This window comes from Aulonocara stuartgranti (genome assembly GCF_965226115.1).
Source record: "Aulonocara stuartgranti genome assembly, chromosome: 22".
Classification (NCBI taxonomy): domain Eukaryota; kingdom Metazoa; phylum Chordata; class Actinopteri; order Cichliformes; family Cichlidae; genus Aulonocara; species Aulonocara stuartgranti.
Genome location: NC_138957.1, coordinates 24,097,617 through 24,119,661, shown reverse-complemented (window position 1 = coordinate 24,119,661; position 22,045 = coordinate 24,097,617). Strand labels below are relative to the sequence as shown.

At 44.0% G+C, this 22,045-nt stretch overlaps 2 protein-coding genes across 6 annotated transcripts in view; one reads left to right on the top strand and one right to left on the bottom strand.

Moving 5' to 3' along the window:
* The window catches only part of efna3a (ephrin-A3a), a 79,528-nt gene that overhangs the window by 16,117 nt on the left and 41,366 nt on the right, over positions 1-22,045 (bottom strand). Inside the window, exon 1 of one of the 3 annotated variants that reach the window (XM_082522000.1) lies at positions 10,955-11,336. The exons of 1 other annotated variant lie outside the window; for it this stretch is intronic. In XM_082522000.1, coding sequence (XP_082378126.1) covers positions 10,955-11,184 — 230 coding nt within the window. In that variant the 5' untranslated portion in view covers positions 11,185-11,336. Of the gene's footprint in view, positions 1-10,954; positions 11,337-22,045 lie in introns of those variants that run through there. One more of the 3 variants, XM_082521999.1, reaches the window with a different exon arrangement.
* LOC309699130 (uncharacterized protein) lies at positions 706-14,728 on the top strand. Of its 3 annotated transcripts, XM_082522003.1 has the most exons (4): positions 706-723; positions 8,151-8,230; positions 14,250-14,418; positions 14,503-14,728. In XM_082522003.1, exons 2-4 carry the CDS (start codon positions 8,219-8,221, stop codon positions 14,562-14,564), a joined length of 243 nt encoding a protein of 80 aa, XP_082378129.1. In that variant the 5' UTR covers positions 706-723; positions 8,151-8,218; the 3' UTR covers positions 14,565-14,728. The 3 variants fall into 3 exon arrangements, 2 of the variants coding, with proteins under 2 accessions (XP_082378129.1, XP_082378128.1); XR_014274251.1 differs by lacking the exons at positions 706-723; positions 8,151-8,230 and adding an exon at positions 11,343-11,423; XM_082522002.1 differs by lacking the exons at positions 706-723; positions 8,151-8,230 and adding an exon at positions 12,039-12,184.

The following is a 22,045-nucleotide window of genomic DNA, read 5'->3' as shown; positions in this document are numbered from 1 at the left end:
GAACCTCTCTAAACCTCTTTCACTATCTGTTAAAGGAATAGCTCAACATTCACAAATCACAGTCTAGGTAACATTTTCTTTTTAGCCAAAAAGCAGCCTGCACATATTTCCCTGGAAAAGAAAAACTCGTTTTTGGATAAGTGAGTTTTTGCAGAGCTTGTAGATGAAGTCTATTACACTGGTATCAATTTTCTCATTTAATATACAGCCAGAAAGCAAATGAACATATTCCCCAGAAATGTCAAGTAGCTGTTCAGTAAATAAAACCTAATCTCAGTGAAAAATACCACCACGAGATGAAAAAAAGTTTTTATGATCAACACTCTGGAAATGCAACGATGCAAAACAAAGCAGCAAAGATTTTACCGGACTAATAACCAATAAGCTGTCAGTTAATTTCTGCTTCATAACTAACTGAGCAGCTGGTTAACAATTTCAACAGTATAGTTAACACAAATGTAATGCAATGAGGGCTTAAAGAGAGTTAATCCCCACAGCGTTTTCTTCACACCTTGAACTATTACATCTTTCTCCTCCCTCTGCATATAAAAACACACATTTTCCCACCAAATGCCCGGTGGCAATTCCAGGGAATCGTGCTGAGAATCATAATCTGTACTCCTGTCTTTTCCCCAGAGCCAGCTTCGGGCCAGGTCAATGAGGTGGAAGGAGATTCTGTCAGCGGCGATGTATGCTCTGGCTGCAGGGGACTCGGTCTACACAGTAAGCATGATGGAACAATGTCCCCTTTTAGCATAAATGAAATCCACTCTGAGGTTAAGAATATATATAAATATATGTGTGTGTGTGTGTGTCTTGTACAGTAACCCTTCAGTCGATTTAAAACAGAGGAACTGAACTGAACAACCTAAAGAGTGATGTAATAATGTCCCACACTGCCACCATGCTGTTACCAACACTGTTTGTAATGCTAAGTATACTTATTATGTAAATTACACAATCTGTAATTAGACAAAGTAGAAGTCATTAGAAGGGCTCCTGCAGGTGAGCTGATGAGATGGGAATTGTCCTAAGTTGCAGCGATGTGTAACCCACGCCAAGTGCCCGCAATGACTCATACTAACCATTAGGTGGTGGTATTGTGCTGTATTATATGGGCAAAGATCACCCTTCTTATTCTCTGCACCATTATTATTTGTTTCCTGTTGGTTGGCTTCTCTTTCTTACACATTATCTGCTTCACAAAAGAACGCACACTTTAACACTCTCATAACCACTCCTCACTGTGCATACATTATGCCAACACATGCACACACTGCTGCTGAGAGGATCACACTAACATGCACACGTGCATGCGTTACTGGGTCAGGCACCCAGAGATATTTTTCATTCAATCCCAAAATGAAGATCAGAAATGTCAGACCCTTCTCTATTGCTTTCTTACTGTGCGGATCACTTTTTCTGGATCCTCTCGCCCACTCTGATAATATTTTCCCCTCCGTTTTCTCCCCTTTTCTTCATGTATACACACATGCTGAGGCAGATGAATATCAATTCTCTTAACCAGTGTTCTTTTTGGGCCATCAATCTTATCTGTGCTTTCTATCCCCACTGCTTAGATGTGAGATGACAGACTTTTGTCTTGCAGTGTTACGGGAAGAGACAACACAGCTATGCTTCAAAGGGACTATATTTAGAGAGGGGGTTTGTGTGGTGGAGGAAGGGAGGAAGGTTGAGATGGTGAGGAGAATGGAGGGGTAGAGAGAGATAAAGAGGTACAATGGGCGTAGGATAGAGAGAATTTGAGGGAGACATGAGATGAAAGTGCAAGATAGAGGGTGTGCTGAATAAAAAATATGCATTCAGGAGAATCCTGGATGCAAGTTAAGTCAGGCGGAGTCACCGTCACTGAAAAATAAGTGTGTGAGAAGACTTGAATGCAAGGAGGGAAGAAGATCCAGCGAGAGAGCATCTGTGCTTGAGTGCTCTATCATATTCATGGATGAAAGGCCACTGGATACTGCTGAGACAGTGCAGCAAATGCAGCAAACTAGTCTGCAAAAGCATTTGTTCTTGAGCATTTGCAGGTTGGAGAGATACATTTTTGAAAATATGCAAAACGGCTCAAGAGTCTTCTTAAATGTACAGCAATGTCTTATTGTCCCTTTCCATGTAGCTTGAATGTAAAAGCTGGACAAATTTAAATGCAAGGATAAGTTTCATCATTAATAATGTTTAGAAGAATCCAATGATTAACCAGCCTGTAAAACGGCAGCGAAAAATGACCATTACTATTTCATAAAGTTTTTGCTTTGAGCGTTTTTCCTGATGTATTACTTTAATAACTTTATCCAAATAGCGGCAGATCTGCTTTCCGCTTTTCGATGACTCATTTCAGCACTTGCATGAAGATGCGGCCCCGTTCTTTTCCTCCTTATTGTTTTGGTTAGCACCTACCCTAGCTACACAGCAGGAGGACTGTTTGTTCCAAAACTGGCCAGCAAATGAGGAAGCTTGGGAAGAAGAGAGGAAGAAGGGGAGGGGAAAATGACACGGTGGGAAAAACAGAAGGTAAGGTGGGGCAGAGGAGAAAACAAGGAGGAAAGGAGACTAAAAGGGTGAAGTGAGAAGACCAGGCTTGCTGATGGGTGAGAGGAGGCGGGGAGTCCCTCTAGGTGTATGCTGTTATATAAGCAGTCCATTTAGTGGCACAAGACAAAAAGGTTGCAGGCCAGAGAGGAATGGAGGGAGGAGAGGAAAAGAGAAGCGGAAAGAGGGGGTGAGAACAGATTTAATAACTTAAGGTAGGGGGAGGAAGAGGAAGGGTGAGGGGGGGGGAAATACTTCAAATGATGACAACAACAAAGAGTAAAGCACAGAGATGGAGGCAGTGGCCTAGACAGAGACATAGCACCCTCTGGGGATGGACATATATGTGGTAAAAGTGCATAAAAAAGACTGATGGATCTCATTCGCCTGTTGTCTCTCCTTCCCTGCACCCTTTATCCAAGTCGTTTCCTCCCTTTCCACTGTGCATTGTGTCTGCGGTGGTTTTGCTGTCTCATCACCATTTTCCTATGAGTGGGAGTGCACAGCTAGTTAGTATAAGCAGCACAAGCTGGTGAAGACTGCCAGGGGAGGAAAATAGCAGGGGAGAGATCGAGAGAGTGAGAGAGGAATGTGGGGGGGTTAAAAGAGAGAAAGAAGAAGAGAGGAAGAATGAGACAAAGACAGCACCATTGCACCTTTCACGTCTGTGCTAAAAAGAGCCTTAGGAGAATACTGGCAGTAATAAATAACAATGGTGAGGTAGCGCTACAGCGTGAGACACTTACAAACATACAGTGCACAGAAACGGTGCATTTAGCACAGCCACAGGAAATCCACGACTGCTGCAGTAAAATGTAAAAGAAATCCTAAACAATCATATATCAGCAGCTTGGGGCAGTAAGGGATTACGAATTACAGTAGTGCAATTTCTTTGCCTGTATAAAGTTAATTACACATTAAATTTTCAGTAACACTGTTACTTTGACATATTGTAGGCTTGCTCACAGCCTTATTGGAAGTTTTTTCCTGTCTGTGGGCAGGCTGTGGTAAATTGATGAGGGGGCTTGTCAAAAGTGGAAGGCGGCTAGCCTTTACCAAAAAAGAGAAAGTGCACCTCCTGCACTGGCTTGTTAACAAGGTACGTGTCCATTCAGGAGGCGCTCAGCTTTGTTCCAATTTGGAGAGTGTAAGAACTGTGAGCAGGAGGTTGGGACTTCTGGAGAGCTGTGTGTGGTCACTGAGGCTAGGCTAACTGCTGGACAGTCAGTTAATCCATCCAGATTTTGTGCCGCTTGTTAAAGGGGACGTTTTCTGCTTTTTTCCAGTTGCAGTTTTGGATTTACACGATTCTCAATTTAAGATATTCCTCATTCATTTAATACTGAGCTTTGATGTAACCCTTCAGTTCGGCTTTCTAATGATATAGGGACTCTCTCAAACAAAAAGAATGAACCGCAGATAACTGGTGCTGTCATCTCGAAATGACTGTATTAAGGATTTTCTCCATTTCTGACATCAGAATAAGCTGCTGAATAAGCTGCATCTGAAGTCTGACATTTTACACTGAGTTAAACTGAACAACATGATATTTAGTTAGCATTAAAAAATAATTTTAAAATAGCTGACATGTGCCTACATGGTGTTTTACACATTCAACTTTCAACACGGACACACACACATGCACACACACACACACACACACACACAGACACACACACACACACACACATAAAACAAAAAAGAAAGAAATAGCCTCAGGGAGCCACAAGCTAATGTACTCCTGGTGTGGTTCTCAAGTCTAGATAAATGGAAGAGTTACTTCAAGAAAGTGCATCGATGTTAAATCTGTGTCAGATAAAACATGCGGATCCATCCACTGTGGTGACTCCATGGAAGGTCATATTATTATGAAATCTTATATAAAACTTAGAGAGAATAAAGTTTCAAGAAGGATTTTCGTACTTAGTAAAAGCAAAACCAATTGTGGACCACAAAAAACTCCACATTCTCTTCATTCACTGGTTTCACTGTTTCCCAACCATTTTTATCTATATAGCAAAAAAGGCCTCTAAGGATAATCTATAATACTGATTAGAGAGATCATACGAATTCACTATTCTTAAAATCAAAAACATTAAAATTCATTGATCCAGTTTTTGCATCTCTCTATGTGGAGCGAAACTGTGGAACAGACTGAATGATGAGCTGAAGGAATGTCCAAGCCTGACCCAGTTTAAAAATATACGGTTTTTCAGAGGTACAGGAAGGAAGAAGGGCTTTGATCAGGTGCTGTGACCCATCTATGTGTGTATATGGATATCTGTTGGCGTGCTACTGTGTGTGTTTGTGTGTGTGTGTAAGTGTAGTAAACAGTAAAGAAGGTTTTAAACAATGACGCAAAGACAAAAGGTGATGACTATTTATTAAATAGTGGGCTTCTTCCTACTCCTTTGCATCTGTCTGTCTGTGTATCTATAACAGATTGAGAAAAATACAGTGACCTTTGCTGCTGAGTAGCTATTAATGTAATTTTTCCAGTTTTCAAATAACTTGTCCAACACTTGTAAAATTTTATTTCCCTTGCTTTCTACACGAGTGGTGACATTTATTTTTGTTTTGCTTTCCCAAGCTCGAAACTAGAACGGATCCAAGAGCTCAGTCACTTTTTTTTTTCTGTGTAATAATTTTTGCCAGATTACATCAAAGAGAAAGCAGAACCACAGACGCTGCTGGCTTTCAAGGAAAAATAATCCTGGTGCATTTGTATTTGTTTATTTTTATTTGTCGACTGACATGAATGGATATGAAATGTCTAAACCCACTACGGTATTCTCCACATTCACAGAAGTTGGTAGTGTTTGTTCTGCCACAGGTTCGCCTTACATTACTGCCGGAGGCTCTACTGTTTTCAAAAATCCATTAAAAACAGCTGGAAGAGACAAGTTGTTGCTTTTCACAAATGCAGTCCAACCCTGCAGTGGAAAAGGCAGTAATAGCGTTTGATTGTAGAATGAAGCACTTGTGGGTTGCATAGGCATTACTGCAGATAGGTACTGCTGAGTATAAATTACACCAGTATCATCCTTTGAAAATACACAGTTCAACATCTGTTACAGGCTCAGTTTTATACAATAATATTGATGTTACATGAAAACCAAATAATGGTTTTAAAGCAAAATTCTTTCATTATTCTGCAAATCTCCCATAACCTTGTTTTTTGTGGCCAGATTTTCTTCCTAGATACAATTATTTTGATCTTGGGAATCCTCGACTCCTCCATGATTTATGTGCTTGAACATCTACAAAGCAATTATGAACAGAGCCGTCCTCTGTCAAAGACAGCAGTCTCACTATGCTTTAATTTAAAGTACTGAGCTTTGCATAAACTACCAACATTTTACACAGCAAGTAATCTACACTCACCCAACACTCTATTAGGTACACCTCGTTAGCACCTTTTTCATTCAGACCTGCCTTAATTACTCAGCTGCGCATACAACATGCAAATCTCCTGTTCGATCACATCTCTAAGGTGCTCTGCTGGATTGAGATCTGATGACTGTGAATGCCATTTGAATTCAGTGAACTCACTGACATGTTCAAGAAACTAGTTTGAGATGATTTGAGCTTTGTGACATGTCAGGTTATCCTGCTGAAAGCAGCCAACAGAGGATGAGAACACTGTGGTAATAAGGGGATGCACAGAGTCAGCAACAATACTCAGGTACACTGTGGGCTTTAAAAGATGCTCAATTAGCACTAAAAGGACCAAAGTGTGCCAAGAAAACATTCCCCACACAATTACACCACAACCAGTCTGTGTGACAATACAGGATGGAGCCATCCTTTCATGTTGCTTACACCAAATTCTGAGCCTACGATCCAAATGTGGCAGCAGAGATCTAGACTCGGGCTCAGGCCAGGTTGTTTTTCAATCTTCTATTGTTTATTTGATACGCCTGTGTGAATTGTAGCCTGAGCTTCCTGTTTTTAGCAGGAGTGGCACCCGGTGTGGTCTTCTACCGGTGTAGCCATTCTGCTCCAAGGTTCAACATGTTGTGCGCCCAGAGACCCATTCCTGTATACCTTGGTTGTAATGAGTAGTTATTTGTGCTACTATTGCCTTCCTATCGGCTCGAAGCACTCTAACCATTCTCCTATGACCTCTGGCAACAAGGAGGTATTTTCTCCCAGAGAGCCGCTGCTCGCTGGACATTTTCTCTTTTTCAGATCATTCTCTGTAAACCTTAGATAGGGTTGTGTGGGAAAATCCCAGCAGATCAGCAGTTCCTGAAATACTCAGACCAGCTCATCTGGCACAAAAAATTATGATATGCTTAAAGTCACTTAAATCAACTTTCCTCCTCATTCTGATGCTACAGCAGGTCGTCTTGATCACATCCTTAAATGAACTGAGTTGCTGCAGTGAGCAGTTGAACTGTTATACCTAATAAAGTGACCAGTAAGTATATATCTAATTAATAGTGCAATGCAGGTGTCCACAATGTTTTATGAGTTTTGGTTTGGAATATAATATATAATAGAAGCTTGCAGTGCATGTATTGTGTTTCTGAGAGACGCACTGTATTTTGATCAAAGTTGCAAACTTTTGTCAGTAAAGATGAGGTCAGCGTGACATCCTCACTGATTGCCTTAAAAAACACAATCTCTCCGAGGTAATCACCGTCAGCCTCATCGGGAGGATAAACTATCGAAGCACAAAATGGCGTGACTTAAATGGCATTCACCAATCGTCTGTTTAGCACCGACAACACTCCTCCAATCAAGTCCCCTGGCAGGGCCTAGCTAGACTCTGCTGATTTTCTCCGTACCTCAGCACCAAAACTCATTACTTGCACATGCACATATGCACACAATGGACACAGACAACCATGAGACATGAACACACACACCCACGCACAATATCTCCTGCGAGTCGTCACTGATTGAGTTAATGCTGCAATTAACGGCCCCGTTTACAATGTTTCGATCCAAAATGGAGGACCAGGGGAGAAACAAGTGCTGAGCCAGTTTATGGGAAGTGGCATACGATGCAGCTCACTTCTATTACTATTAGACGACTGGGAGTCATCCACTAGTTTCCTCCACTTCCTCTGTCCACAGTGGTCTCTGAGAGATAGAAAAATATTACCTTTTCATATTTGCTCAATTCTATAGTAACCGCCTCCCAGTTCATTTGATGTGTCTACTTTTGCCTTTATGTTTGCTTGTTTTAGTTTAACTTTACGGAAAGCTTAACAGTCCATTTTAAAAATCTACAAATATACACAACTAAGATTCTGACATATCGAGAGTTTGATGATTTTCAGAGTAAAAGCTGGAAACCGCTCGGGGACACTGTCGAGTCTGTAACTCTGCAAACGCTGAAATGTCAAAGCTTTCAACTGACTTAATCATTTCACTAATTAATACATTTGTGTTGACGTTGCCCGATCATGACATTTACACTGCATGCCAACAACAGGGTTTAACACCGTCATAAGTGGAACATTAAATACACAGTTATTCCTGATGTAATTTGACCGTGCAGAAAGTTATAGATTTCTGCTTTGAAGTGATATTTTATTGATCTCTTCTTAGCAAAAATTTCTTAGCTCTCTTTGCTTTTTCCTTCTCAGGAGAGCCACAGTGCAGTATCAGCTAAAGAGCAGCAGCCAGCAGCGAGCCCCAACACAGAGGCTGAGAAATGAATCTCGAGGTAAAGTTAAAGGATGACTTCTCTGCTCACTATTCCATCTTGTAGTCAGTACATCTCCCCCAACCTCACTCCAGGCTTGCTGTTTTATTAAGTGAGTGGAGGAAGCAGGCAGGACCCATTCAGAAATGTCAGCTATTAGCCACATTGTAACAGAAGCAAATACAATTACTGTAGAAGAGCATGTCTGCAGTAGTTACTCTAAACTAAATGTAAGGGATGACCTAGAGAAACTAAACCATAAACACCAACCTGGGTTGCCTGGCAACCTTAAATATACAACATATAATATGACTAACATGAGGGCGTCTTCCCTTTTCTCTGAATAATTTAATGAATCTTTAATGAATGTGTAAATCCTAAGAAATCCCTACATCCAATCCCTTGGGACAGAGTCCAAACGGCTTAGATGTAAACTGAGGGGGAAAAAGAGAAAAAACAACCAATCTTCACACTTCAGAAGCTTTAATCAGAAAAAAGCTGGTATCTGTGACTGATAAATGCATTTAACGCTTAACTATTTTTCATTATTTATTTCTGCGTTTTTATTTATTCATTAATTACTTCTATGATACACACAAGTCTATTTGTTAATCGTGATTGGTCAGCGGAGTATGACATTCACGGACGACACCGTTTTCCGTTGTGAGAGCAGGGAACAGATGAGGTGGAGGTATGTACTGGAGAGAAGAGGAATGAAAGCCAGTAGAGGCAAGGCAGAGTACATGTGTGTGAATGAGAGCGAGACAGGTGTAACAGTGAAACTGCAAAGAGCAGAAGTAGTGTGGGTGGATGAGTTCAATGACCTGGGGTCAACCATCCAAAGCAATGGACAGTACACACTAGAGGAGGAGGAGAGAGTCCACGCAGGGTGGAGTGGGTGGAGATGTGGAGCTGGAGGCGCTCAAGATGAAAATGCCAAGAGTTTCTTTGGGAGTGACCAGGATAGACATGATTAAGAAACGAGTATAACAGAGGAACAGCTGAGGTTGAGCAGTTTTGTAGACAGGTTTAAAGAGGTTAGGCTGACATGCAGAGGGACAGTTGATATATTGGGCAAAGGAAGCTGAATTTGGAACAATTTGTCAGGCAGGACTAAGAGAGGAAGACCACAAAAAGATTCATGGATGTAGTGAAAGAGGACATGCAGAGAGTTCGTGCGATGGAAGAGAGTGAGGGGGGCAGATGATCCACTGTGGCAACACGTAAAGAGAGCAGCCAAAATAAGAAGAACGAGATGTGTTTGGCCATATTTGTCTTTCTGCTAGTTTCTTATGTACCGTCATGTATAGTTTTACCCCTTCAGGCCTCTAAAAATGATTAAATAAAATAATGATAGAAGAGAAAATTGACTTTTAATTTGGCTTCACACAGTCAGATATCCAGCAAACACTTCTGACAGGGACACCAGAGGACATTTTTTTAATGCTCGATTATGCAAAGGCCATTTATTGTTAGCTATTACTGGCTCACTGGCTATACATGTTTGAGTTGCAGCAGCGAGGGAAACAAAACTCATAATGATCACCCTAATAACACCATTTCCACAGCTCCAAACTCTGATTAAATCACTTGCAAAGATTTACGGGTTTGCTGCCAGCTCATTCAGAGGAAATATGAACAGGCATGCATTTCATTGATTAATCTGTGCGGTTTAAGCTGCTCTTTACTTTCCAGACATCCACAGAGGAAGTTTAAATATCAAACTGAAGAATAGATGACACAGTTGAATATTAAACTGTGGCTTTCCTCCAGCTACACTTTCTGCATAAAATAAATATAACAGAGGCCAGTAGGCATCTTCTCTTTTCTTTTATTACACTGGAATGTTTCCAAGGACCACTAGGGAATATTTCTCTGGCTATTATTGGCCCCTGGGCTTTAGGCTTTGCATTGGTGTGGCAACTCACACTGTCAGCAATATGGCTTACACTCTAGTAAGCACTCAAATCCAGCAATTAAACTCCCTGCCCAGTACCTGCACCCAGTTATCCCTGCCATCTAGTTTTCACCACAGTATTTTTCTCTCGCCTCAGACATCTAGTTTATGTTCATTGATTCTAGTCTGCACTTTCTGTTAGCCTCTGAGCATTGTAAAAATAAAGTCTCTTTTCGTTACACCTCACCCCTGGCCTCCGGTTTTGAATCTGCGCTTGAGTCCATCCCATGTCCACGGGCCACTGCGCCTGACAGTATAATCTGGCCAGTATATGGACTCAGCGGATCAAATCCGGACTGCCGTCTCGAAACAGGGCGCCATTCTTGGTACTCACGAGGACGCGCTCCAGTTTCTCCTGGCGAAGGTTAACTCACTCACTGACGAGCAAGAGAAGATGCAATCCGCGGTTCAGAACCTTCAGTCAGCCACTGCCCCTGAACCCGAACCCATTCCCAGTACGTCGGCACCGGTACCCGCGCCGCCGCCGCCTCAGCCCGCTGCGGATTCTGAGCCTCTGCAGACGCCGATGTTCCGCGATGCCGCCTCCCCGGAGCCGGAACCCTTTTCTGGCGGCCGGGGGGGGATGCAGCGGTTTCCTCCTTCAGTGCGAGCTAGCGTTCGGTCGCTCACCCCGCTCGTTTGTTTCTGATACTGTGCGGATTTCTTATTTAGTCGGGAAACTGCGCGATCGCGCCCTTACATGGGCAGAGGCTTATCTAGCTAGACATCCGTTACCGACTTGTCATTATGATGACTTTTTGAGAGAGTTTAAGAAAACTTTCGCTCACCCGACCTCTGAATGCAGTTCGGCGCGGAGGCTGTTGCATCTTCGCCAGGGACGGCGGAGCATTGCGGACTTCCTAATCGATTTCCGCATCGCCGCCGCCGAGGCGGGCTGGTCTGATCGGGCTCTGCATGGGGTGTATTTGCACTCTCTCAACGATGAGATGAAGGACCACCTGGCCTCCCGGGATGAGCCCGCTACTTTTGAGGAGTTGGTTTCCCTCACACTTCGCATTGACAGCAGGTTGCGGGAGAGAGAGTGGGAGAGGGACTACAGTTCCCGTCGGTCCTTGCGGCGGTCATCTCCGGTCGTTTCTCCCCCGCCACCGCTTCCGGTTCAGCCGTCCACTCCCATTGCTGGCACCGGGGGTGGTGAACCGGAACCGGAACCCATGAAGATCGGGCGTTACCAGCTGACGGTGGAGGAGAGAGAGAGGCGCCGCCGTTCACGTTCTTGCTTTTATTGTGGCTCCGGTGAGCATTTGATTTCTTCCTGCCCTAAGAAGGGAAAAGAGACCGCCCGCCGGTAGGTCCGGGGATATGGGTGGGCGGTACCAGGGTTAACGCCAAGCCCCGATTTTTGCTTTCTGTGACACTCTTACTCGGTCAGGGAGCCCACGTCTCATCAGCGCTGGTTGATTCAGGGGCCGAGCAGAGTTTGATCGACAGGGGATTTGCTGAACAGCTTCAGATCCCTCTTTTTGAGTTAACTCCGTCTATTCCAGTTAGGGCATTAAACGATCAGGTCTTTTCTTACATTACTCATCGCACTGCACCGGTTACCTTGATCACTTCCGGCAACCACAGAGAAACACGCCCATAATTTTAGGTTTCCCATGGCTAAGACATCATAATCCTCACCTGGATTGGGTGGGACAGAGGGTCGTGAGTTGGAGCCCATATTGTCATGCCAACTGTCTCGTCTCAGCTGCCCCACCTGGGGCCACTGAGCCCTCTAGCAAGGAGAACTGCACCCCTGACCTCTCTGCGGTTCCCCCCCGAATATCATGACATATCAGAAGTTTTTAACAAAGATAAGGCACTGTCCCTACCACCCCATCGCCCTTACGATTGTGCCATTACCTTGTTTTCCGGCTCCACGTTACCTTCCAGCCGTCTCTACAACTTGTCACGCCCTGAACGGGCTGCCATGGAAAAATACATCGGAGACTCACTGGCGGCTGGACTCATCAGACCATCGACTTCCCCCGTGGGTGCTGGCTTCTTCTTCGTGGGTAAGAAGGATGGCACACTCCGTCCATGCATCGACTTTCGGCCCCTTAATGACATCACAGTTAAAAACAAATACCCATTACCACTCATCAGCTCCGCTTTTGAGCCCCTCCATGGGGCCACCATTTTTACCAAACTGGATCTCAGGAACGCATATCACCTAGTCAGAATCAGGGAGGGGGATGAGTGGAAGACTGCGTTTAACACACACTTAGGACATTTCGAGTATTTAGTCATGCCATTTGGCCTCACTAATGCACCTGCAGTTTTCCAAACCCTAGTGAATGATGTCCTTAGGGATTTTCTGGATCGTTTTGTCTTCGTTTACCTCGATGACATCCTGATTTTTTCCAAGGACCTCAAGGAACACAGAATCCATGTCTGGGCCGTACTCCAGCGGTTGTTGGAGAACAAATTATATGTCAAAGCCGAGAAATGCGAATTCCATGCACCATCTGTGTCATTCCTGGGTTACATTCTTGCAGGGGGGCAGGTGAAGACAGATCCGGCTAAAGTGAAGGCAGTAGCTGAGTGGCCACTACCTACCTCACGAAAACACTTACAAGGGTTTTTGGGCTTCGCGAACTTCTACCGCCGCTTCATCAGGAATTACAGTCAAGTAGCCGCTCCCCTAACTCGTCTAACTTCCTCTAAGCTTCCTTACCATTGGAGTCCAGAGGCCGACGCCGCCTTCTCCCGGTTGAAAGAACTGTTTACCTCTGCGCCGGTCTTAATCCATCCCGATCATAGTAAACCTTTTGTCGTGGAAGTAGACGCGTCAGGCGTTGGGGTCGGGGCGGTGTTGTCCCAGCGTTCAGGTTCATCTGCTAAGCTTCAGCCCTGCGCCTTTTTCTCCCGCCGCCTCTCACCTGCGGAGAGGAATTATGACGTTGGAGACAGGGAGTTGCTTGCTGTAAAGCTAGCGCTGGAGGAATGGCGGCATTTACTTGAGGGAGCAGAGCATCCATTCACTATTTGGACTGACCATAAGAACTTAACCTATTTACGCACAGCCAAAAGGCTCAACTCGCGCCAAGCTCGATGGTCCCTATTCTTTACTCGATTTAACTTTTCCATCTCTTACCGACCAGGCACCCGCAACACCAAGCCGGATGCTCTGTCCCGCCAGTTCGACCCTGTGTGTGACCCGTGTGATGCACCCACCATCTTGCCGGCAGGAGTCAGGATCGGTTCTGTCGCCTGGGACGTGGAGGAGGACATCCGCCATGCGCTGGAGACTGAGCCAGACCCCGGCACGGGCCCTCCGAACCGACGCTATGTCCCCACCGTGGCTCGCCCTAAGGTGATCGATTGGGTCCACAAGGGCAAATTTTCTTGCCATCCGGGTGGGGGGAGAACAGGCTCACTCCTTAAAAGGTATTTCTGGTGGGAGACTATTGATAAAGACGTCAAAGAATATGTAGCTGCCTGTCCTGTCTGCGCACGTAACAAATCGAGCTCACTACGCCCAGCTGGACTTTTACGACCCCTCACTATACCTCATCGCCCCTGGTCTCACATTGCGTTGGATTTTGTCACCGACCTTCCACGTCTCCCAGGTCAAGCCGGTGGTCGTGAGTCCGTTGTGCCCTCCTTCCGCTCCCCCTCCTCCCGCCCGGCTCGTGGATGGGCATCCTGCCTTCGCGGTCCGGCGCATTCTGGACGTCCGTCGGCGGGGACGGGTCCGGCAGTTCTTGGTGGACTGGGAGGGTTATGGGCCTGAGGAGCGGTCCTGGGTGTCTCGTTCCTTGATTTTGGATCCTGCTTTGCTTCCTGCTTTTTACGGGGCTCGACGCGGGCCGCGGGTGGCTCGGTCGCCGGGGGTCGACCCTTGATGGGGGGGTAGTGTCGTGGTCTGGGTGGTTTTCCACAGCATCAGCTCCTCCCCACTGGGTGGAGTCTTTGTTGTTCCTCACCTGATGGCAATCGGACCAGCAGTATTTATGACCGGCGCACTCAACTGGTCTTTGCCCGATTATCTGCCAACTTTAGTCAGTTCTCGGCCTCACGTCCGTTCCTTGGTGACTAATCGTGTGTATTAACCGTATCTCTGTTTTTTTTCGTCAGCCTCTGAAAACCACCTACCAAGCTCTCCTGGATACCAGTTTGCTGCCACCGGTAATCCCTCTCCGTTTTGGAGCTGCCATTTTCTCCTGCCTGCCTCCCTGCCTTGCATGCAGCACCCACCTGGACCTCTCCTGCCTCCCCCCTCCACGCAACCCCCACCTGCAAGCTTGTAAGACAGCTCAGTGTACTATTTTTTTAGATTCACTCGCAACCCTCTGTGGGATTCCCCTGACTGCTCTGTCCTCTGTTTCAGTGCCCGGGCCCGCCACAGTTTTCCCTGCCCAGTACCTGCACCCAGTTATCCCTGCCATCTAGTTTTCACCACAGTATTTTTCTCTCGCCTCAGACATCTAGTTTATGTTCATTGATTCTAGTCTGCACTTTCTGTTAGCCTCTGAGCATTGTAAAAATAAAGTCTCTTTTCGTTACACCTCACCCCTGGCCTCCGGTTTTGAATCTGCGCTTGAGTCCATCCCATGTCCACGGGCCACTGCGCCTGACAAACTCCTCTCCTAATCACACCAAAACCTTCAGATGTATCATAAACCGATGCCAGTTCCAGTCACGGCCAGTCTTGAAAAGTGATCCACCCCGCTGAGCTCTCGGTGTGATCGTACCTCGCAACATGCCGCGATAACAAGGGTCCATCTCTCCAAAGGTGAGGCTCCAATTGTACTTCACTACTAAAGGCCTGATTGTACACATCTGCTCTCTCTCTGTGAGATTGCTGCTTTTTTGCTTCACTCTCCTCCCCTTTGGTTCACTACTTATCTGTCACCAAATCATGAAAAGCAGAAAAAATGGTCTTTTCTACTTGGAAGCAAAAGGTCCAAAATGTATAAATGGGCATAATGGAGCATACAAACCATATCATAGATATACTTAACTGTACATAAAGACGGTGTTTGTAACATCACCTTTCTCTGGGTCCCTTGTGCCACCAACACATCCCACTGAAGCACTACGAAAAACCTCCAATGGTGTCATTGTGGTAAAATACAGCAAGACCACAGCAGCAGATCCCTGGAGGCCTCTAGGTTTTGGTTGTTTTTCTACCACATCTTCCAGATGCTCGATCATATCAATTTAAACCATGAGATGGTTTTCAAACTATTTCCAAACATTTTTCCCAACGTGACAGGGCAGATTATCTTGCTCAATGAGATCAATACCCACAGGCAACATCACTGCCATGAAGGGATGTGTGTAATGTGCAGCTGAGTGCTAAATGTCAAAACAGTGTCCACATGAATGCCAGAAGCCAAGGTTTCCCAGTACAATATTGTCCAGAACAATGCAATGCCTCTGTTGGCTTGCTTTTCTCCTGCAGTGCATCATGCTACCCAAGTAAATAATTGCACACGCACCTGGCTATTGAAATAAAGTAAAGGAAAATGTGATTCATTAGACCAGGGTATCCTAGCACATTGATCCACAGCCGAGTTTTTAGACTCATGTGCCCTTGGCAGTACTGAAAAGGGACCTGCATGGAGATGCTACAGTCCCCTCTGCTATTCAGCTAAATATCTGCAAAGTACCTTCATCTAGTGGACATCTGCAACAATGCAAAAAAGAAATCTCTTCAGCCCTGATCTAGGACACAGCCTTCCTCTAGCACAATCTACAATCACACATACTCAGAGTAGTCAAAATGACAATAAACATCCACAATCGATTTCTTTTCAGGTGGATTTCTTTTTCCATTTAGAGAGCTACTCCATCTGTCCAAACTGAAAATGAGATTTTTTGAAATTTTTGACAAGTTCGGACCAGAGGTGCCCGCAGGACGTGACGATCAAAGCCCAATGTGGCATGTTTTTCTGTCATCGAATCAAATCAAAATATTAGCTGTGAGAAAAGGTCTATTTCTATTTTGTTTACTGTATGCTGCCACTTATACAAAGGGTGCTGGCCTTAGAGGAAAAAGACAGGCAGCCTGACAGAAAGTGAGATAGCAGAGGAGCTGTGACACACAATAGGAGCTCTCATCAAGATGAATTCTCCACAGTACACACCCTCAGAGAGGGTGCCAGGCAGCTCCCAGTTGCCCACGTGGCCATGTCCAAAAAACAAAGTGCTTATCCTGCCAATCTCAAACTGTCTGGTTACTAAAAGAGCAGAAGACAGACTCGAGCAAAACAGGGAGTGCACAAACATACATCAGCTTAGTATTCACGTAAAGAAAATCTTCAACAAATGAGACATCTGAGGCAGCGTGCAGGTAAAAGTGAACATAAAACAACCACGTTGCAAAAATATAGGCAAAGTATAACACGAAGGTAAATCCACAGAGGGAGCCACAAGACAACAGTGCCGCTTACATTATCTTTACAAAGTGTAGTATGCAAGCTTTGAAGTTCAGTGAGTGAGGGGGCTCGGCTACTCTCACAGGAAGTTAACCACAGTAGGGCGTTCATTTTCAAAAAACCTCAGTCTGTAAGCTCCTTCTCTGGGCTGGCACACATATCCCTCTCTCATCCCGCACCAAAGAGAGGAAAGAGAACAAAGGAGAGAGAGAGAGAGAGAGGGGTGCGAGGTGGAAAGGAAGAAAGGAAGATCAAGGAAAGTAGTTCTGGGTCAGATTTAAACTGGACGATATTCAGACAATCTAATGGATGCCAAGTAGAATAATCTGGTCTTTTATCTCCAAGCCATGGCGACTGCAGGGTTTAATGTAGGTGTAAGCACCCCCTCCCCGAAGACCACCACGCATGCACACACTCTTTGAAATGTAAAAAAGAAACCTCAAAGCGCGCTCCCTGATCACTTACTCTAAATACAATTAACTTACACATGTCTTTAACAGATAAAAACCCTCAGCTCACACCAAACATGCAACAGCGCAAACGCACAAACACTTCCTAGCAGGCCTCCATAAATAATTCACCCATTTTCTTAAAATAACCCGTCGCCCCTTTTAAAATATATCCTCCTTTCTTTGTGCAAATAACCCTCTAGCTCACAGCAGAGTGGTCATGAAGTAATTATTTACACGTTCCAGCAGGGAGCACTGATAAGAGCCCCGTACATGAGGAAAGCGAGATGAGGACCGTCTGCTAAGCTAGCATGTCAATTGGTGGCCTATTAGCAGGTGATGCCAGGCAGGCATGCTGAAAGCAGCTCCCAAGGTAGGTACCACAAACCTGAATAATTGACTGGCTGCAGCCGACGCTCACCCCTATTTCTCTTTACCTCCTCACCTGCGTGGCTGCACTCCCTCCGTTGTTCTTTCCCCACCCTCCACGTCCCATCTTTTTTCCGCCTGCCTTCCGTCACTCCACATTTCTTAGGGTTACGAATTGTGAAAGTTGCAGGTACATAAAAGGTGCTTGTGCAACCGAGGAAATGAAGCGAGGAGCATTCTGAAAGCGTTCGATGCGAAGCATCCTGGGAGAGGCAGCATGTTTGCTTCTTCAGGACAGTTTTTAACACCACAGCTGCTGCTGTTTGGCAACGCGGGCAGAGAGTGACTGGAGAGGCAGAACGGGAGCACTGGGTGCAGGAGGCTAAAATGCTACATGTTTGCAATGTTTTCTGTTTAAACACTTTAGACTGAGGCAGGATTTTAGAGGCCCGCTCAGAGAGGAGGCTTCACAGAGATAGACCTGGAACGGTGTGAGGGAGAGGCAAAGGATTGTGGGTAGGGGTGAATTACACCAGACAATGATACACAAGGAAATCAACCTGCTTTCAATATCTACAATACCTCCTTGTGAATATGGAAATCCCCTCTCTGGAACAACTTTGCGATGAGGCACAATGCATTATCCTGAGGAATCAAATCAAATTAAAACACCCCCTTGCCACCCTTCCATGTGCGGTGCAGCATCTAGCCGAGGCCAATAATGAATACCGCCTCATACCATCTCCTAATGGAATTGCCTTGTCTTGGAGTTCACTGCTGTGACACTGGCTCAGCAGTGGCAAAAAGATTACTAGAAAGATTAAAAGACAGAATAAACCAGAGGCTGTGCATGACAGGCAGACAGGCCCCAAGATCACACATTAGATAATTGGTGCAAGAAGAAAAAAAAATCCCCTCACTCCGTCACTCCTCTGTTTTCTGCTGGGGTTTAGAAATGGTGGGCAGCAGATCCCCGCCTGGCGTGCTGTGACACCTCCACAGTAAAAACTGTTTGAAGAGGCTGGAACAAAGCCTGTGTGCTGTATGCTGTGTGAAAATGTTGCTTTTGTGGGCCTAGTGATGAGTCTAAATCCAGTGGCGTAGTTAGCAATTCTTCACACAGCTGGTTAGATTCGGGAAGGATGCATTGTCGATCCTCCCGAAAGAAAGACACACAAAGACAAACATACACACACTTTTTCCCCCTCACTCCAAAACAAACATCTTTTCACTTCACTACACATGCAAGCTTTATCTCTCCCCCCACCCTCCCTTTTTTTGTGCCAGTGCATCTTTTTCTACTGTATTTTTTCCACTTTGCTCACTCTACACTATCTTTGTATCTATCTACAATGTGTAGTTATCTCTTGCTCCATCTCCTCCCCTCTCAGAACAGCCCAGCCAATGGCTTTTGCCCTTTCATAATTCATGGAGTTGTTCTTATGGCTCAGGCAGCCATGTCGGATGTGAATCTCTGCGCCTCAAAGGCTCACTGAGCCTACACCACCTCAGCCAGGAGGGTTACCGCATGAGCTACTGTGCTCAGGTATCATACAGGACCAAATCAACACGCTCAGTCACACCTGAAACATCCAGCACATGCAAATTATCTGCTTTTGTTTAGACTTGCACACTCTATACCACCTTTGTTTTGACAGTCGATTTGGTATGCCTTTATGCACCGAAAGCTAGGTATGGGAAAAAATCTAATTATACGATTTATCACCTGTCAGCAGAATTGTATTGTGAGGATTAGACTGTGTTATGTCATTATTATATAAATTGGTAAGTTTTCACTCACTTTAATCAGGTGGTAGTTAAAAATATCAATCGTTCAATTCATGCATACTAAGAGTGTAAGTGCTGAAGTTAAGTTTTGTTATTTTATTTGTCATTTTACATTATGCTGTAAATATGACTGACATACATTGCCATAAATCTATACCTCTTATTTCTAAGGCCAACTGGAGCAACGAGCAAGCAAATCTAGGGAGGTTAACAAATGAAAAGAACATAGTATGTCTTAGCAAAGTGTCAACTACTGCATGCAAAGTCTCTGGAAATCTAAGCATGCATTATTCTCTTGTTCTGATGATGGTTATCGAGACCGTTGCCTAACACTTCAGTTCTCCCGAAGGTGTTTAGGTTTGCAGCTACATCAACCAATCATTCAGTGACCCCCTCATGTCCAACAGATCTGGTAAATTTACATTGTTATGTCCAGAAATCCCTTTCATATCTGAGATAATGTTGGTAATATGTCTCCCAGGTGGAGACATAATTAAAAAAAAATATCAGCCTACAAAAACTTACGTATCTGGGTGGGTGACATGTTTTCCTTCAAAGTGCATACTGAGCACTTCATGAAAATGTTAACGGTTATTGTGTTTTTATTATCATAATAAGACCTTTCTTGGATAAAGTTCTAGATAAAGCCTACAACAATGTAGGTATCTGGGTGGGTGACACTGGGTAAAGTCCTTTCTTATCTATGCAACTTTTTAACACCTACAAACAACTGCTATGATTTTCTCCCCTCCACATGTCTCATCTTTTTGGTACCCAGGAATGATTTCTGAGCTTAGCAGAACAGTGATGTTTTATTTTGCACACTGGTCATGAAGTAACCTTCAGAACAAACTAAACCTGAATGTTTTTGTCCACCCGTGGCAGTTCAGCGCTCTTACCAAGAACAGCCCAACTGCTATTTCTGAGCTGGACTTGTATGTTATGTTATCTTACATGTTCTTTTTAATTTGATTTATTATAATTATGTGTATTTGTGTTATATTTGTGTTAATAATTTTTGTAACCTTGTAGCGCTGCTCCTTCTTGGCCAGGTCTCCCTTGAAAAAGAGATTTTAATCTTAAGGGACCTCCTGGTTAAATAAAAAATGTATAAATAAAAATGTCATCCTAGAAGAGACTACTCTCATTAGGAAAGAGATATTTCATCATAGGGTAAAGGTGATCAATCAGAACAGCACTGTATTGATCCGCCTCATAGCATAACAGAGATACTGCATGCTCTCACTGGAAGGATCGAGGGTTCAGGTTTTTCCTTTAATTTGTCACATATTCGTACTATTGTCTGAAAGTATTGTGGGGCACGACAGCAAATGAGTTGTATTTATCACAAAGAGCAGATATAGAGCAACATTAGCAATACTTTTATCTTCTGTTTTTGTTGTTGCAATATTTTCAACACTTAACAAGAAAAACACGAGTGGAATCGTAGACTGCATTTAAAATGGTAACCACCATGATGTCTCCCACTGGTTATTGAAATCTCATTGTAAAGCTTTGACCTGAAACCAAGAAACTAAGGACACTGTTTGCCCTGTGAAGTGTAAGATATCCACACTCCAAAGTCTATTTTTTCTCCCACAGAGCCCATAATTAAAAATAATAATAATAATGATAATGATAATAATAATAATAATAAAAGAAAAAAGAAAAGAAAAAATGTTGTATTCATTAAGGCTTAAAACCAGTGACAAAGACCATGGGCTCCTCAGGTCTCACAGTTGCTGTGAAATAAATTGCTAAAGGCCCAGTCAAACAGGCCCACCTCCTGGTCAGTGACCCCTCCCAGTTGCTATGGAACCACCAGTTGCTATGGAAAAATACATTCCCCAACAATTTGGCAAGTGGTTGCAGGAGATGGTTTGCTGTCCCAAACATTTCTCATATTTTAGTGTTACGACAGTGTGGACATTACTCATTGCTTGGATTAGACAGATAAATTAGCTTTCTAATATATTTGACTCATAGCAGCCTTTAATCAAACGTTATAAAAATAACCCCTTGATGACATTTATTGTATTTAAATTTTTCATTCGTTCGTTCGTTTAAATGCTTAATATGTTTTATTGAATTCATTTTTTTTATTTTAAAGCACTAAATGTATTCCAGGCTTTACCATGCTTTTCCATGGGCATGTAATTCTACATTCATTTCATTACGCAGTGATTTTAACTGAGCAGCAGGGGTGGAATGTGACAAATTGTAATTACCATCATTACTGCAGCAAAGTCACTTTTTAGTTATAAAACCCAATAATTTTACCTTTAGCTAGGCAAAGCATTTTGTGCTCTCTGCAATCGGGTGGAGACTTAAAGAAGCATATTATTTGAATGGATAAAAAATGGTGAAATTGCTAAATATCATTGTGATTGTTTCAGTTGCTAGCAGCCTGTAGTTTGCATGCAAGACGCTAAATTATCTGAAAACATTTGCCAACTAGTTGCTAAACAGTAATAAAACCATAAAGAGTGCAATGCAAATGTGGAACATCTGCTTTCAAGCTAAAATGTGTCGATTGCTGCTGCGGCCAACACATTTTATAAGGCAATCTGTTTTCAGATCTGCCTCTCCGGTTTGCATCTCAGCTTTTCAAGATTCACCACTGCTTGATGGTAGTTAGCAAGTGTTTAAAGTCTCTGCCTTGCATGCAAACTACAGTCTTCTAATGATCAAAGCAGTCACAGAGAGGTTTTGGTGCAGCACTCTTTTTGAAACTAGTTTCATACAGTAACCGTCGGGTCAAGAAGTACGCTTCAAGCACTTTTTGCATCCAGTGGAGTTACCCGCTGTCTGTGATTAGAAAGAAATCAGGTTTAGAAGCTATATCCAGTGTTCACAGGCCATCTGTGGTGGAAAGATGTAAAAG